At 45.4% G+C, this 16,714-nt stretch overlaps 1 protein-coding gene across 4 annotated transcripts in view; it reads right to left on the bottom strand.

Annotated features, from left to right (window-relative positions):
* Positions 1-16,714, bottom strand: part of RNF4 (ring finger protein 4) — a 37,792-nt gene that overhangs the window by 9,786 nt on the left and 11,292 nt on the right. For 3 of the 4 annotated variants that reach the window (XM_059721515.1, XM_059721517.1, XM_059721516.1), the window contains exons 2-6: positions 12,884-13,046; positions 12,222-12,342; positions 11,509-11,588; positions 6,585-6,594; positions 1,323-1,488 (exon numbers count right to left, since the gene is read on the bottom strand). In XM_059721515.1, the coding sequence (XP_059577498.1) occupies positions 1,323-1,488; positions 6,585-6,594; positions 11,509-11,588; positions 12,222-12,342; positions 12,884-12,892 (386 nt within the window). In that variant the 5' untranslated portion in view covers positions 12,893-13,046. The remainder of the gene's footprint in view (positions 1-1,322; positions 1,489-6,584; positions 6,595-11,508; positions 11,589-12,221; positions 12,343-12,883; positions 13,047-16,714) is intronic. The other variant, XM_059721518.1, reaches the window with a different exon arrangement.

Here is a 16,714-nt window from a genome sequence, read left to right as displayed (position 1 = left end):
TGTAACTTCCTATTATGTTGTGGTGATTTCTCTCTCACACCTTTTAACCTGCCTCATTTTCCTTCCAACCTCATAGAAAACCAGAAGGATTCTATACTCTGGATTTTGTTTCAACACTTCTAACTGTAGCATTGATTAAGCTTGTAGCAATGTAGTCCAGGAGCTTCTAAATGGAACAGCTTGCAGAATTGAAAATTAAAAACCTAAATTTGTATTTTTTTTAAACTGGTTGAGTGATACTAACACTGCAATCTCTGTCTTTCCTGGCAAGTACACAGTTTTATACTATGAAACTAGCTGATTTTTCCATATCAGACATTATCAATAGGGTGCACATGTACAGCAGCAGACTATTAATGCTCTTTAGCTTTTTGTACTTGCTATATGGCAGCCCACAAAAGCATATTAGAACAGAAAAAAATGGTCTCTAAGTAACTTAAGTGAGAGAGGGACCCTGTCCCCCACATGCCCACAGAGTGTATACGCATAGTGAATGAATAATAGTAATCATTAGATTTTACAAAAAAAAAAAAAAAAAAAAGTCTGCTTACTGATGTAAGACACACTGTTCTCCTGGTCTCAAAATCTTGGGTATTCGTTTCCTGGTCAATACTACAGGGAATATTTACGTATCTAAATGTGGTCTATGAGCTTTATATGACAGTGTATTGCTGAAGTTATAGCTTTTGATTAGCATGTTCATAGATTCATAGATGTTAGGGTCGGAAGGGACCTCAATAGATCATCGAGTCCGACCCCCTGCATAGGCAGGAAAGAGTGCTGGGTCTAGATGACCCCAGCTAGATACTCATCTAACCTCCTCTTGAAGACCCCCAGGGTAGGGGAGAGCACCACCTCCCTTGGGAGCCCATTCCAGACCTTGGCCGCTCGCACTGTGAAGAAGTTCTTCCTAATGTCCAGTCTAAATCTGCTCTCTGCTAGCTTGTGGCCATTATTTCTTGTAACCCCCAGGGGCGCCTTGGTGAATAAATACTTGCCAATTCCCTTCTGTGCCCCCGTGATGAACTTATAGGCAGCCACAAGGTCACCTCCTTGTGTTCTCCTTTCCACTTTTTAAATTTATCTTAAAGAGACAGTGTTTTTTAAATACAAAAAGCACTGTCATTTTTTTTAGTTCTTTCTCCTTAATTCAGTAAGAGCTTTACTATTCCTGTTCTCTCATAGATGAATCACTTAAGAGAGTCAAAAGGTTAATTTAGACCACTCTAAGTATTCTTTAATGCTTAAATGTGATAGAAGCTTGACTATTTATATGTAACCATTGCATTTTACATGCATTTGTGAAACCAAGGAGCACATACCTTGAATCCGTAGTTTCATCCTCCAATGTTCCTGATCCTCCATAAACTTTATTTCTTTCACACGTATCATTATCCCTTGATTCATCTTCTTCATCACTACTTAATACACAACTATCTGACTGCCGTTGGCTTCTTAGCCCTAGATTTCGCCTCGGTTGCTGATTCTCTAAAATTTAATTTTGGCAAGTTAGATGTATTCATAGGACTCTACGGTATTTTTGCATTGGATTAACAGAAAATCTGAACTGTTACACATTACTTAAACACTTCTTTAATTTTACCAAAAGCAAGTTCAATTTTTTTTAGCTTAGTTATACAACTACTACATAAAAGCTCCCCAAAGGAATCTTATGTCTAATCTTTTAGTGGGGTCTACATGAGGGCATTCACTGCTAAAGCCATAAGAGTATACTATGTACCTATGATGGGGTAATTATCTCAATAGGTTTCCCTTAGGTTGACAAGTCCTCAGAACTGGTAACCTGGCATGCAACCAAGACAGGAAAAATAACTTTATAAAAGGCCTTGGCTAATATTTTCAGTGTTCTGTTGAAACTTCCAAAAATTATCCAAACTATACTACCTCCTAGACAGCACTTTTCAAGTAGCAGCGGTTTTTTTGTCTTAATTATTTTGATATAGACAGTGCTGGCAGTGATAATTATAGCTAAAATTACCCAGTGCTTTCTTTTTTGGTTACTTAAAACTGCAGGAAAAACTTTAGCTCTGAAAGCCAGAATTCTCCATTCTACATGTGTTTCAGGATGATTTCCTTTCTCCCTTCAGGAAGTTTCAGAAAAAGATTTCAGTTGCTTTTAAAAGCGAGTTAACAAAAAAAAACCAAACCAGGATGAAAAAAAATCCTAAGTATTTTCTTCTCCAAAGCATAAAAGGCACAAGAGATTGATATTTAAGGCTGATCATTTCATGTAGCACCAGGGATGGATGTACCACATTGGTGAAAACCCACACAAATTTGGCCAATTCACAGCTCCCAAGGAAAGCTTTAACTTGGCATGCATAAGTTAAGTTAGAGTTTGGCAGCCAAGCTCTGAAGTTTCTGTCTGCGCTGAACATATGCCATCACCACACTACTCCTACAAGCTGGCTGAACTGTATCTGAGCCATCCTCACACAATCCTGTTCAATTACCTCAGTGGCAAATGTTGTATTGTTAATCTAGAAGATTTGACCTTACTAATGACTGATATAGGTATTGTTATCGTACTATTGGATCAAATATACTTTTCCTTTTTATACTATGGAGGTTGCATACTTCTCTAAATGAGAAGATACTTTTCTTTTTAGTTTCACCTTGCAATGTTTGTCCAATATTTTACTATGTACACTTGAGACCTTGCTCTAACTATAAGTTTGGCAATTAATTCACCAGACTTTTCCCCAACAGACTTTACATTTAAGCTGTGATTAACAAGTTAACCAAGCCTTAAACAATAACCAGCCACATGTGAAAGCTGGTTGAGGGCATGATAATGCATTACATAAGACACAAAGTGATTCCACATAACATGAAATAACTTTGTGGCTCATTTGAAGAGATCCTGGTTTTCCATTTTCCATGGAAAAAATGGAGAAAACTACAGATTTTACCCTTTACCAGTGGATTTTGCAGTTTTACAAAGAGCGCTCTGCAGGGTGGCAGAGCTCCAGCCTGCAGGGACCTGGGCGGAAGTGGGATGAGGGCAGTCAGACAGGGGGTGCCATGTGCATGTATACACACATGGCCACCAGGTAGCCTGGAGAGAAGCTGCCATAGGTAAGGGGGGGTGGCCACAGGTGGAGTGGGATGGGGTCACAGGTGGCTCATCTGAGGGATGAGGAGGTGGGGGGAGGGGCCAGGTCCCTGCCATTGTGTGCACTCCCTGAGGGGCAGGGGGAATCTGTGCCCCCCAGATCTGTGCACAGGGCAGGGCTGGGTTGCCTGCTGTGGGATCCTCCCCTGGGCCCTCCATAGCCTACCAGCTGCGATCCCACACTGCAGGGCAGAGCAGGGCCACACAGGGAAGCTTGTTACCACTGCACGCTCTGCGCTGCCCTGGAAAGGTGTCCCCTGCATGCACAGCAAAAGCAGGAGAGGTAGTGCGGGGCTGTGCCCCTCACTGCTGCCACATGCACAGGGGATGCCTCGCCAGGGCAGTGTGGAGCTTGCAGTGGCAAGCAGCTTCCCCGCGCAGCCCCCACTGTGCTCTGCAGCACTGAGTTGCACGTGCTGGGCTGTGGAGGCCCTTGGAGAAGGCAGCAGGGCAGGAGCCCAAGCCCGTAGCAGGCAGCCTAAGACCACCCTTGCCCCACACACAGATCCAGGAGTGCATGCAGCATCAAGGGGCCAGGCCCCATTCTCCCCATCCCGGGGGTGGTGAGGGGAGTTGGATTTTGCTCTGCTGCAGCAAGCTCTGGCAGCTGGGGTCCCCTCCAGCAGGGCCAGAGTTGGCAGGGGCCTTTCATTTTAATCACAGATTTTGGGGGGTTTTTATCTGAGAATTTGCAATTTTTTTATTTTTTTAAATCTTTTTTTTTTAAATCAGGGAAAACCAAGATCCCTGATCATTTGTACCATGACTTAAATTGAAGGTGTGGCCATGACCTGTCAAAGCCCTGTGTACTGCCCAGCTAGGAGACACATGGGGTTTTGACAGATCCTGGTGTATTGTGAACCCAGCATCAGGTTGTGGCAGCCAGATGCTGGGCTCCCCATGCATGGGGAGCAGTACAAGCCCCGTATGAAGCCTGTTGCCAAGCTCCTCATGCACCAAACTGTTTGTTGCTGGGGCCAGGGACTGGTTTGGTTCCCAGCCAACCATAATCAGGCAATTGGTTTGATGTTGCTGGTGCAGGGGAGCAGTGCTTAGGTGTGGGGTTTGTACTGCATATATGTAGGTGCCAAAGTGCTGCTCAAAAGGGTTTTTATGGATTATATATGCTAAAACTTGCAACAGTTAAAAAAAAAAAGGCAACATGCATCAATTCTGCATGACCTAAGTACATGGGTACTATAAGCAAATTATTACAGCCATGTTTAATGTGAAGGTTATTGTTTTTAAATTTGTTCCTCACTTCCATGTGCTCAGGGGGAGCAGGGTCTGATAGCAAAAGGGGGAAAGGATTGCCAGGGGGGAGAAGTTGGGGGTGGAGCAGAAGGCAAGCCCTCCCCCTTTTATTTTCCCTGCTGTAGCAGTGGGAAGGGGACAAATTCAAGGCAAATCCCTGATAATTAAATTCTATACCTGAAAAATTATAACAAATTTGTAATTTTTTCATATACAGAACCTAAATATCGGGGTATCTTCTACTTGAGTAAATAAGGTACTTACAAATGTTAATAAGTTACTCTTACTCTAGTCAATGTCATTATTAGCCCTACTTTATGTTCTGAGGCAGAGTAAACTCATAGTGAAAAGCACTGATTAATTTTAGGTGTCCAATTTGAGACTCCTAAAAGCCATACCCTGGAAAGTCAGGTGCATCTATCCAGGTCAGAGGTTCCATTGATTTCAGCTGCAATTGAGTATTTACCACTTCTGCAACTCAATTCTTAACTGTCACAGGTTAGGCATTCAGAAAACAAGGAGCACTTTATTAACAGACACTTTGGTAAAGTTTGGTTTAAGTGACCTAGTCAAGCTCCAATCAGTTATCTGTGGGACAGACTGGGGTAAAACACAATTTGCTAGAAGAGCATTCAACTGCCCTAGTTCACATGATTGCCATCCTCCCTTGTAGTTCTTGGCCTCATTCACTTTATGTCTTTGAATCATTGTAACAAATGAGGCAGCAATCCAAGTGGTGTCTCATCCACTAACCCCAATTCACCCCTTCAGCACCATTATTTAGTGCCTTAAATGAAGCAGAGGTCTTGTGAAAGATTCCATGACTATGGTACAGAGAGGCAGAATGAACTAATATTACAGAGAGCTATAATTCCAGCATTTTCTAATTTTTGAGTGCTTGATTATGAAATTCTAATTTTCTTTTAATAAGTATTTGTATGTAATCTGGGAAGAGCTGCGCTGCTCAATCAATAAGCAACAGAAAGCTATTAAATAGCACTCCATCACATGTTTATTAGGCATGGGATCATGAAGCTAAATCAGAAGAGCAGGAATAAACAGTTGAAATTTTGTAAATGAGCTTCTTGCATTTTCATGTTTATTCTTTGACAAATTAAATCCACTACCATCTTATCATAAGGGTGAAAAATTGCATCAAGGGACAACAGCCACATTAGGGTTATTTCAAGAGATGGCAGCTTACATGATACATATCCTGAAGCCTTATTGTGCTAAAACAGTGGTATAGACATAGTGAGTTTTCTGTCTCAGCAGACACGTCTACATGAAACACTACTGTGCAGTCATTACTGCACATTTATTTAGGACTTGTATTAGCAATAGCCTAATAATAATGCACAGTAGTGTGTTAGTATGGTCTGTGCCGTGACACGCTACTGCGCGATATTTTTTTTGGCTACTGCGCAGTCAGCATCTTGTGTAGATGAGCTCAGTGTGCAGAACAATAATCAAATAGTAAATTTTATTTCAGTTTACTGATGGCCTTAGTTTAACAGTGGGTGCATCTACACATGCAATTAATGCGCCTGAATAAACTCCAAGACAGTTCACGATGGAGTTTATTGCTCCTGGGCGCAGTGTTTACATGTGTGCCCAGGACTGTATGTTGAGTCATGGCACAGTAGCCCCAGCTGGCAGGTAGCCCTGGGGAGTCAGCCTGCTAGCTCAAAGCTGCTCAGGCCCAGCTCAAAATGCTGTAGAGAGGCTGGCTGTGTACATGGGTTCCACAGTGCAGGGCTAACCAGCAAGCAGCCCCCACACCGTAGCACCCTTTTGCCCCAGCCAGCCCTGGTCACAGTCTACGTGTGCATTACAGCACACTAAATAAGTCCGCTACAAGATAGCACTTGTGTCGGACAGTACTACAGTGGTGTTAATTAGTTTACTGCAGCCAAATAGCACTCCATGTGTAGACAGTGACACTTTACTGCAGAGCTAATTAGGCAACTGCAGTAAAGGGCACATGTAGACACACTCAGTATTAACTGATCTAGGTTATTAATTTTTACTACAGGGTTTCTCAAACGTTTATCTTCAGAGAAATACATGAAACAATTTTGAAGAAATTAGTGGAAGGCACATCCTTGTTGACTAGGTTTGCAATACTATATAATGCATCACAAAAAAAGATTACAATTCTGTTATCAGTTAGCAAAATTATATGAACACTCACCTTCAACGATCTTGTAGAAATGTGAGGGAGGGAGAGAAAAGAAAAACTGAATTAATTTTTTTTGTGAGCATACATGTCATGGACAAACAATTAAAACCTCAGTTATATTCATTTATACCTTCTTGTAGCAATACAAGCTGAGGAGGCCCAAGGGCTGCCCTGAGCAACACTTAATGACTACTGCTGGAAGCGTTTCACCAGCTCTGGAAGCCAAACTGCCAAATATGCATCCTCATGCTAGATATTGTGAAATCATTTTGATTTTAATAGTTATTTGTAAGAGACATAAACCACGTAGTTAGTTTTAAAGCACCATCCACTGTCTAGTTTCTAAGCTTTTTGTAGTTGTGACCCACTTATAGGTCTATAATTCTGTGCAACCCCATGCAGTGGTACCTGTTGTTTCTATTCCTACAATGAAGGCAGGGACTTAATTGCACTCTGGCTGCTCTGAAGTAACTACCGTTCTCCATTGTTATTCTGTAGTGAAAGCTAAATCAGGGCAGCTTACTTCCAAATGAAACAGGGCTCGGTTGCCTCAGTTTACATTTAACTTAGAGTAACTGTGGGCACATGGGGCAACTGGATGTGACGGGGGCATGTTCAGGGCCAGGTCTCAACCTTGATCTGCCCACCTGTCTATATGGGGCAGACCACCCAGTCTTGCCTGCCATGACTTTGCTAGTATAATCAACTGGTGGTAAATGCAGGAGGCTGCCCATTATATGCCCTGATGCCAGGGGTTCCTATCCACAGCTCCGTACCTTCCCTACACCGTGGCCCATGCCATGGCATCATAAGTTCTTAATGGCTCTGGCCCCACAATGGACCCCATAACACTCTAGTCTGGACCTCAACTAAATCCCTCCTAATCAGGCGGCCTACTCTGCCCTCATTCTGGGCTGCCAAGCTCCCTGCACTCTACTCCCTTTCAGCAGTGGCCCCCTCACTCGGACCTTTGGTTACACAGGCCCTAGCCTCACCTCTCTCTAGGCCAGTCAGAACCCCAGACCCCCTGGCTCTGGGTGTCCCTTGCAGTGGGCACTCTGGCCCTTTTGACCCTTTTGGTCCTGGCCCCAGCACTGACCAGTTGAGGGTGCCTCGAGTCAGGCTCCTGAGCAGCAAGCTCACTCTCTCTCTTATATGAGTCCACCTTCCCGAGTCCTACCATGGGGGTTACCCTTCCAGGTGTGGAGGCTGGGGTTTTAAGGCACCCCTCTTTGCCTTTCACCAGGGCAGTAACTCTCCTAGCATTTCTTGGGGGCTGTTCCGCCACAAATAGTCCCACCAGGCCACCTTTTGACAGCAGGGTGCAGTTTCAGGTCATGCCCAGGACCAGGACCATCCAAGCTTCCCCATAGCTCAGGGGTGGGCAAAATACAGCCTGCGAGCCACATCTGGCCCACCAAGTACTTCCCTCTGGCCCATGGAGCCCCTTCAAAACGCAGGTAATGGTGGCTGCCTCTCTAAAAGCCTCCAGCAGCAGCCAGCAGCACCAGCCACAGCACCTCAGGCTGTTTCCTTGGGTTCTAGTTGTGAGACAACCAACTCTGACCTCAGCCTGACCCAGCTGGCCATGCCCCAGCCCATCCCTGGCTCAGGCCACGTTTACAGCTTGAGAAGGGCAGAGGGGTGCTGGGCCAGAAACTCTGGTGCCGGTGAGGGAAAACAGTGTCTGGGCCAGCTTCTGCTTTGCTGCACAGGACTGGAAAGGGCCCTGCCTTGCAAGTAAGCCCAGGAAAACGGCTGCTGTGCAGGCTTCCCCTGTGCTGTGCCATGTCACTCGGGCTGTGTGGGGTCAGGATGAGCTGGCACTGGGGAGGGGAAGCAGCAGCTGAGCAACAGCTCTGACCCAGTCAGCACCAGGAAGGAGAGGTGGTGGTAGAGCTGTTTGCTGCTCAGGATGGGACGGGACGAGCTTGGCTGGAGTGGCAGGGACTCAGCTGCACTTTCCCCCTACTTGCACCAGTCAGTCCTGAACGGCACACGGCTCCACCGCCACCTTTGCTGGCCAGTGCTGACCCGGCCAGGCTCGTCCCGTCTCCAGCAGCATATGGGAAGCTGGCTTTAGCTGCATGCTGTTCCAGATGGGATGGGCCCGGCCGGGTCTGCACGGGCCAGCAGAAGCGGCAGTGGAGCAGCGTGCCGCTTGGGACCGACTGGTGCAGATAGGGGGGAAAAGTGCAGCGGAGACCCTGCCACTCCAGCCGGGCTCGTCCCGTGCCATCCCATCCGAAGCGGCACACAGCTACACCTCCACTTCTGCTGGCCGGTGCAGACAAAGCCGGGCCCGTCCCATCTGGAGCAACATGTGGCTTCCCATGTGCTGCTGGGGATGGGGCGAGCCCGGCTGGGTCAGCACTGGCCAGCAGAAGCGGTGGTGGAGCATCTTGCCTTTTGGGACCAGCTGGCACAGGTAGGGGGAAAGTACAGCAGCATGTGGGGAAGCCGCCACTTTATAGGGGACATGATGGGCAGGCCTGGCCACACTGGGGAAGGAAAGCTGTGGCTGAGCCTCCTGCAGCTTGGGACGGGAGGGGTCCTACAGCACTGGAGGGTGCTGTGCTGGTGAGAGGACCTGGGCCTGGACTAGCTTCTGCTGTGCCACAGGGGGACCGAGGGGGGGGGGGGGGGGGGGGGGCCGCAGGCTGGGATAGATCAGGACAGATATGGCAAGCAGGGCAGTTTGGTGTTGGATGGGTGAGTCTTATGACAGACCATATGACAGCCATCTCTCCAAAAGGAGTACTTCCAGGGGCAAGGTGAGGGACTTCTGGTGGCGAAAGGTCAGGGGTTAGGGGGCGGTACTTCCGGTCCCAAGATAGCGACCAGGGGGTGGGGCAACTGTAGGGGTGGGGCTGCCCATGCAGCTCTCGACAGCTCACCAAAACTCATCAAGTGGCCCTCCACCCGAAATAATTGCCTGCCCCTGCCCTTACCTCCAAGATGTTGTGAACCTCTGCTCAGCCGGGTGATGTTGCTTCCTCGGCTGCAAGCAACACACTGATGTCTCTACCAAGCTTGCCTTTGTTTGAAAATGGCCACCTTAATCAGGCACCTGCTGGCTGCCTGCTCCAGCCCTTAAAGTGGCAGGCACCAAAGGTGCACTGCCACAGTGGAGATTGAGGAAGGATGACCTCTGCGGTGCTTATGACACACACAACAGTCATGACCCAACTTGGGTTACGACCCTTAGTTTGGTAACTGCTGTCCTACTTAATGATATTAGGATATCCAAGGTAGACAGATTTATAGCAGAGACTAATTTCCTTCCAGGGGGTTTGGATGTGGTTTTAAGGACTTCATGTTGCCCTAACTACTATTAAAAGACAGGGGAGTAGGCAATGGAAGTAAGCAATTATGATTACTTCTAAGAATTTCACTTGAGTATCTACTTCACCTATGAGCATTTTTTGTGCAGCTTAGCTGTTCTTTGACGCACCATGACAAATACCAATTCAAATAAATGCTGAGATGACCATCACCTTATATGCAACGCCTAATGAATTTCTAGACTGCAGGAATCCCTTCCCTCATGCCTTCAGAAGAGATTTTCTAAAATATGGTCAAATCCTTCCATATAACAATCCCTAAATAAGTAGCCCACCTTGTAAAGGCAATGAGCACGTAAATTAATGCAGATTTTCAAGCCAGACTACTTACTTAAGCATTGGACTACAAACTAATGAGCTGAAATGTTGTACCCATTAAAAGTCTTTGGCTACTAGCTTCTTTTCTTATGCCACCAGTTCTTTAAGTAACAGAAATTCAGATTTCTGTTCCAACTCTCAAATTCAATATATCCATTCTTATTTGTTGCACCTGTCCTGAAATTAAGATAGCAGAAACGAATTTTAATAAAAAAGTTATTCATCTACAGCCTTCCAGATATTAATGATATTAAAACATATTCCCACTATGGCTTGTCAGAAATAATACCGTCTTTATTCTCCAAAAGTACCAGAACATTACTGAACCAAATTTCTTTTATTAAATTGAAAGTAACATGCTGACAATAGCCAGTTACAACATGCCCCTCTCCCCCCACCACACACCATTGCTTTCCATGGTGGGGAGGGGAGGAGGAGTACATACACACCCCCACAGCAAAGATATTGCTGAATTTTATGTATGCTACTCTGAAAAGCTACTGTGTGTGTTTAAGAGCATGAACAGCAACAAATAAGTTCTGAAGCCAGCATATAATTTTCAGTTATTTTCAACATTATTTCTTCTCTTACTAGGAAGTACCATAACATACTATCATTTAAATGCAGATGATATCTGTGCTTAAAAAAAACAACAAAAAAAACCAAAAAACCGTCTCTACTCTATAGTTTTACAACGATATAATACAAGTATAATACCAGAAAACTCACTTAGGACAGATGCTTTAGTACAAGGGTGCTCAATCCATGGCTTGCAGGACAAATCCAGCCTATGGGGCTCCCCACAGCTCAGAAATATTTGGCAGTTGCAGGTGGGAAGCAGCGGTGGAAGCACTACATTCCCACCCCTTCACTGCCAAATTTTCAGACCCATTGGGAACCCTGGGGGCCAAATAACATGGCCCTATGTACTAGATTTTGCCAGTGCATAGGGCCACATATGGATGCATAGGGTTGCATCTGAGTGTCAGGGCATGACCCACATGTGATCCAGCCCGTGGACTGGCCCCATGTCACTTATTTGACCCATGAGGCCAAAAGGCTGGGCGCCGCTATTCTAGTATTCAACAGCATGCAATATCTACTAAGGCCAGAATATCTTCTGGTTTTACCTATATGGTCAAGGTAATGCCTGCATGTGTTGTTTAGTCAATCTAGTTTGATCTTACTTTCTTTACAAGTTCTACATACAAGTGGCATAACCAAACTCTAAGCTGACCGGAGCATTTAGACAAGTGAACAAAATTACTACTTACCACAACAGAATCATTGCGAGTTAGATCAACTACTACAGGTTCAGAAGATTCACATGTGAGATCTACTACTTCTTCACCAGCTTAAAGACATATTATAAGTCAAGATCACAAGTGTGCACAAGTACCTGCCATTCCATAACAAAGCTAACTTCTGATTCTATAAAGTGCTCCCATACTAAATGCATGCTAAATGCTCAGTTTGTTTTTACCATCTAGTTCTTCAAAACAGACACCAAGTATTTTTCTTGTTATCCTCACCCTCAAATTGACAAAGAGTAAAATTCTGTATTTTGACAAACTTGAGTGAGGTGTTATTTGAATAAGCAGACTGAGGCAGACGGAAAGGGAGAAAAAATTATTTGGGGGCACTCCTTCCTAGCAGGTAAGTCCCACCCAGCTGGGGCCCCACTCAACTTAACCTTGATCCTGCTTCTGCAACACTGTCCTTCACTGCAGTGGCCTCAATCTAGTCCCCATCCCTCCCCTCCCCCACAGACTGACCTGCTGGGCTGGGGTGCATGCCTGCTTGTACACGGGCACTCAGCCCCCCCACCCCAGACTTGGATCAACTCCAAGAGGCTCCGAGATCTACTGGTGGATTGAGATCCACTGGTTGGTGACCACTGCTCTAAGTTTTAGAGTAGCTAGGTAGGAAGTGGGTTCCTACTACTCCAGGAGGAAGTTACTATTTCCAGATTAAAAAGACAGCTTACCACTTTCTTCAAGTTCTATTGGCTCTGCTTCTGAAGCCATCTCTGTAGCTGAAGCTGCCAGCCTACTTCGTTTTTGAGTTTGCCTAGAACCAATTTCTCCTCCACGACGTTTTCTTTGAGTCTAAGATAAAAAAAAAGACATGTCAAAAAATTTTTTTAAAGCTAACATTAAAATAATCTTGTTTTTTGTTTATAAACAGAAACCTAAAAGTATTCTATTTAACTATGGTCTGAAGTATATAGTTTTGGGTCGTTCCAACACCTGAACTAGGAATAACAGAGGAAAGGCATCAACACTAAATTTCTCCCCATTTGGGCCAAGCAGGAAAGGTGTATTGTCGTTTGCAAACAAAAGGCCTCAGTCACAATGCTCAGTCATTCTGGGATTCCACTGACCACTTCAATCAGTCTGGCCTAAAACATGCCCTATAATCCAAGGTGCTTTTGGATTAATGCCATCAATAAATATTCTAATGCCTCTAGATAAGCAGGACACATGATTACAGCAACTTTCAATTTGCTTTTGTGCAATCTAGTTTACATAGATATTGTAATAAAGCATGTACTGCTTATAGAAAAAGCACAAATTGCTACAATCTAAAAATTCCAGAGCATTTGAGAACTGGAATAACGGACTGATTTCATTAAACAAAAATACTTACTGTGCTCATGGTATTTCTTGGATAAAAACTACAGAAAAAGTAAAAGGTACAAATATCATAAAATAAATTGCAAGGAAGCTACAATTTTCAAATTTCTACGTTTAGGTAGCATACAGTTAAAAGTCCAGATTTCTTTGTATCTTAGAATGGTGCTCTTCCAAACCTATAAAGAAAAGAAGAGAGACGATTACTTAACTGAAATTCTTGTTCTCTTAAGTATAACCATCACTACAGATTCCCATTTTTTAATAACTGGGGGGGGCGGGTGTTTGATTTTGCCCTGAACCAAGCAGAATCTCCCAGGGTTTAAGATTTTAGCCTCCGAAACAGGTATGCCTGAAGCATTTACCATGATGTTCTACAGCTAACAACTACTCAGTCAGTCAGAAATACCTGGAAGCCACAATTAGCTTTTCTTTCAAGCAAAAGATGGTAAATTTTCACATGTGCAAAGAAGTTACAGAATCCTCAAACTGAAGGAAAGGGTAGGGAATGGTAAGCGTAAGTGGCCATCTTCAGAAAATTAAAATTACCCATGAGAAATTCTCTTTTCTACAGGAGAAATTCATCTCCATATTCCAACTTTTGGAAGTTAAATAGCTTGAGGAAGGGGCTATCAGGTTGGGAAGATGGCTCTAAAATAAACGGAATATAGAAGCAGCAGCATAGAGAATGAAAAAGAAAGATTCTCCCTTGTAATATAAAACAGCAGAATTCCTGTTTGGCAAGAAAGATATCCATTGGTATCATATCAATGGAAGCAATACATCTTTAAAAACCAACTCCACAGCAAGCAGTCCTACTGAACTTTAAGTGGTAGACAAAGAGATAGCCCTAACAGACACTGTTAGACATAATTTTGGACATAGATGTCGCTAAGTGATTTTAAGAAAAAAAGAACCCATGTGACTGCTTTGGCTGTCTTTTACACCGAGAGATCTGGATGTGTATGTCAAAATGTGTTCCATCTCAAAATGGCTTTGACAGGAGGACCTTGCAGTTCAGAAGGCTTGCCAAGCTTCAAAAGTAAGGGATGCAATCATCAAGTCATAAACATTACATGTAAAAATAAAAGAACCCACTGCACTGGGTATGAGAAGCAGCAAATCACTAGGCTGAAATCAGTCTATATCACGTGGAGTTTAGTGACCTTGCATTTGATCTATCCTTTACAGCCATATTTGATTGAGAGTGCCCTGAAGACTGTACACTGGAAAAGGATATTGTCTATCCTTACTGTAGGTGTTTGAATTGTGGTCAGCATGGATCCTACTGGAAGAATCTAGTAAGCAAGATCCTCTTCAGGACAGTGAGAATTAAGGGAGCCAGCTGCAAGCAGGTACAGGAACACAGCTCTTCTAAATCTAGTACTGGATCTTGCTCCAAAGTCCACTGCAACATACTTTACAAACACCCTCATACTGAAATATTTTAGAAACAGACCCTGATAATGTCTGATCTTCAAGAGAATGAGCCTAGATGGAAAATTCAGAACAATGTTCATTTACCTACTGATAATTAACACACTGAATGATGCAATCTACTTAACCAGTATTTGTGGTCTTAAACTGTCCTTAACAGGTATGGGTAAAATAAATGACTGTCTGTCAATATTATGTCACTAGGACTAAAATTGTTAAGACAGGCCTAAGCTATTTAGATTTCTTCTATTTGTTGGAAAGTGTGACTTAGGGAAGAACATAGGTAAATTAATCAACCAGTTTACATGAAACTCAGATATGACTTTGTGGTGCGATTAAATAAGGCCTCAAAACTACTAAGTCCTTGTAGAATGAGGTGTACAGGGGTTCTGCTGCTCAACTGGTCTCCTGGCTGAGGTGATGGCCACCAGGAAGACTGCCTCAAGAGTGAGATAATAAATGGAGCAATCCATGTAGGGCTTGAAAGGCGATGCCATAAGCTTAGGAAGATACTGTTGTGGTACTATGCCAAGCAGGTTCTGTGATCAGTGGTTAGATACACATCAGACCCTTGAGAAATTGATACCAAAGGGGAGGAAATTAAAAACAGGTGCATCAGAGGTCAATATGCCAGTATTGCTACTAACCAGACCTTTCCCATCTGGCTCAATTGGGGAGAAGCCTTATCTTGATGCCTTTCCTCTGTTAGTACCAGAGGAAAAGAGTAAAACAGACCAAAAGCTACAATCAGCCTTAAAGATTCAGGATAGAGGAACAATGAGGCCAATCCATACCATCTTAAGCAGTTCTATGGACCCCATCATAATACTGAAGTACCTCGACGTATTTAAGATATTTATCCTTTAATAGAACCACTGCAAGCTGGAAAACACTGGTGCCGAGGTAGTATTAAGATGCTTCCTTTCCTTACCCACAAAAGCACCAAGATAGACCGGGGGGGGGGGGGGGGGAGGGGGAGGAATATGCAAGGTACACTTATAAAACTCTACAGGCTCGTGTTTGCATTCAGTAGAACCCAGACCATTAGCAGGGTTAGGTTTCTTAGCCCTTAAAAAGATTGAAAGCTTACAAAACCAACCAGGAGTAAATCTAGCCACAAACAGCTGTCTGATTTTAGGGTGCTCAAGCTATCTGGAAGAGCAGCAATCTTAGAAGTAGAAGCTGCATTTAAACAGGTGTGCTGCTCATCTTTGACTTGACACAAGCTGTTACACATTAAGCAATTTATGAACTACAGGCAGTCCTCAACTTCTGACTTTGAGTTAAAACAAACAACATTTACAACATTTGAAAAATGACATCGTTTCGAGGTTCCAATGTGGGTTTTGGTTTTGCCTTTGCAACACTCAACACAGCTGCATCCAGCTGGTAAGTCTGTTCTTGTGGGGGGAGGTGGGGGTAAGGGGTAGAAGGGACTAATTGATGCACCCGCAACAAGGGAGGGATTGCAGCTGGGGCTGGGGTAAGCTGCCCAGCCAGGGTAGGTGGGGGTGGGGCAGGTGAACGGGACCAGGGCTGGGCTCCAGGCAGAAAGCATTGGGAGTGGGGACTCTGCCCTCCTGCCGCTTGCCCAGCCAGGGCAGGGGGGCATGGGACAGAGCTGTGCTCTGGCCTCCCTATGCCTCCCAGACAAGCCACAGCTTTGCCCCACTCTGCCCTGCCCCAGCTGGGTGAGCAGCAGCAGCGCATTGCAGGGTCACATGACCCCAGATCTGCACAGGGCAGACGGCGGAGCTGGGGCTATGGAGGGGCTGCAGCCACCCTAAAATTCCCCATAGCCTCCACTGCCCATCTGGAGCAGCCCTGGCTACCCCAAGCAGATCCAGGGGCACACACCCCCACCATGTCCTGCTGCTGCCCGGCCTGCCAGGGCGGGGCGAAGCTGCGGCTCATCCGGCAGGTGCAGGAGAGGGGCAGCTCCCACTCCTGCATGCCGCTTGTCTGAGACAGCGCAGCAGCTCCGTCCTGCGCCCCCCATCTAGGTGAACAGCGGGAGGAGATAGCCCCTGCTCCCAGCATCACTGTACCTGCCTGGAGCTAGCCACGCCTGCGTCTAGCACCCCCCCCTGCCCTGGCTGGGTGAGCAGTGGCAGGGCATGGTCCCCGCTCCCAATGCTGCTGTGCCCGCCCTGCCTGCCCCATGCACATCCAGGGGCACATGCTCCCTGTGCCCTCCTGGACCAGTGGCGCACAGCAACGGGAGCCACCCCACCCTCTCCCCAAGTCCCACACCCATCCCACGACCCAGCTGGGCAGCTTGTCTCAGCCCCTGTCCCTCCCTCACTGCAGGGCGTTCATCTGCCCCTCCATGCCCCCCCCCACACAACAGACTTACCAGCTGGACACAGCTGCATCAAGCCTGGTAAAGGAACCAATCCCCCATTTGTAC

The sequence above is a fragment of the Alligator mississippiensis genome, chromosome 2, assembly GCF_030867095.1.
Source record: "Alligator mississippiensis isolate rAllMis1 chromosome 2, rAllMis1, whole genome shotgun sequence".
Lineage (NCBI taxonomy): Eukaryota > Metazoa > Chordata > Crocodylia > Alligatoridae > Alligator > Alligator mississippiensis.
Note: the sequence above shows the minus strand (reverse complement) of the source record. Positions and strands in the feature narration are given on the sequence as shown.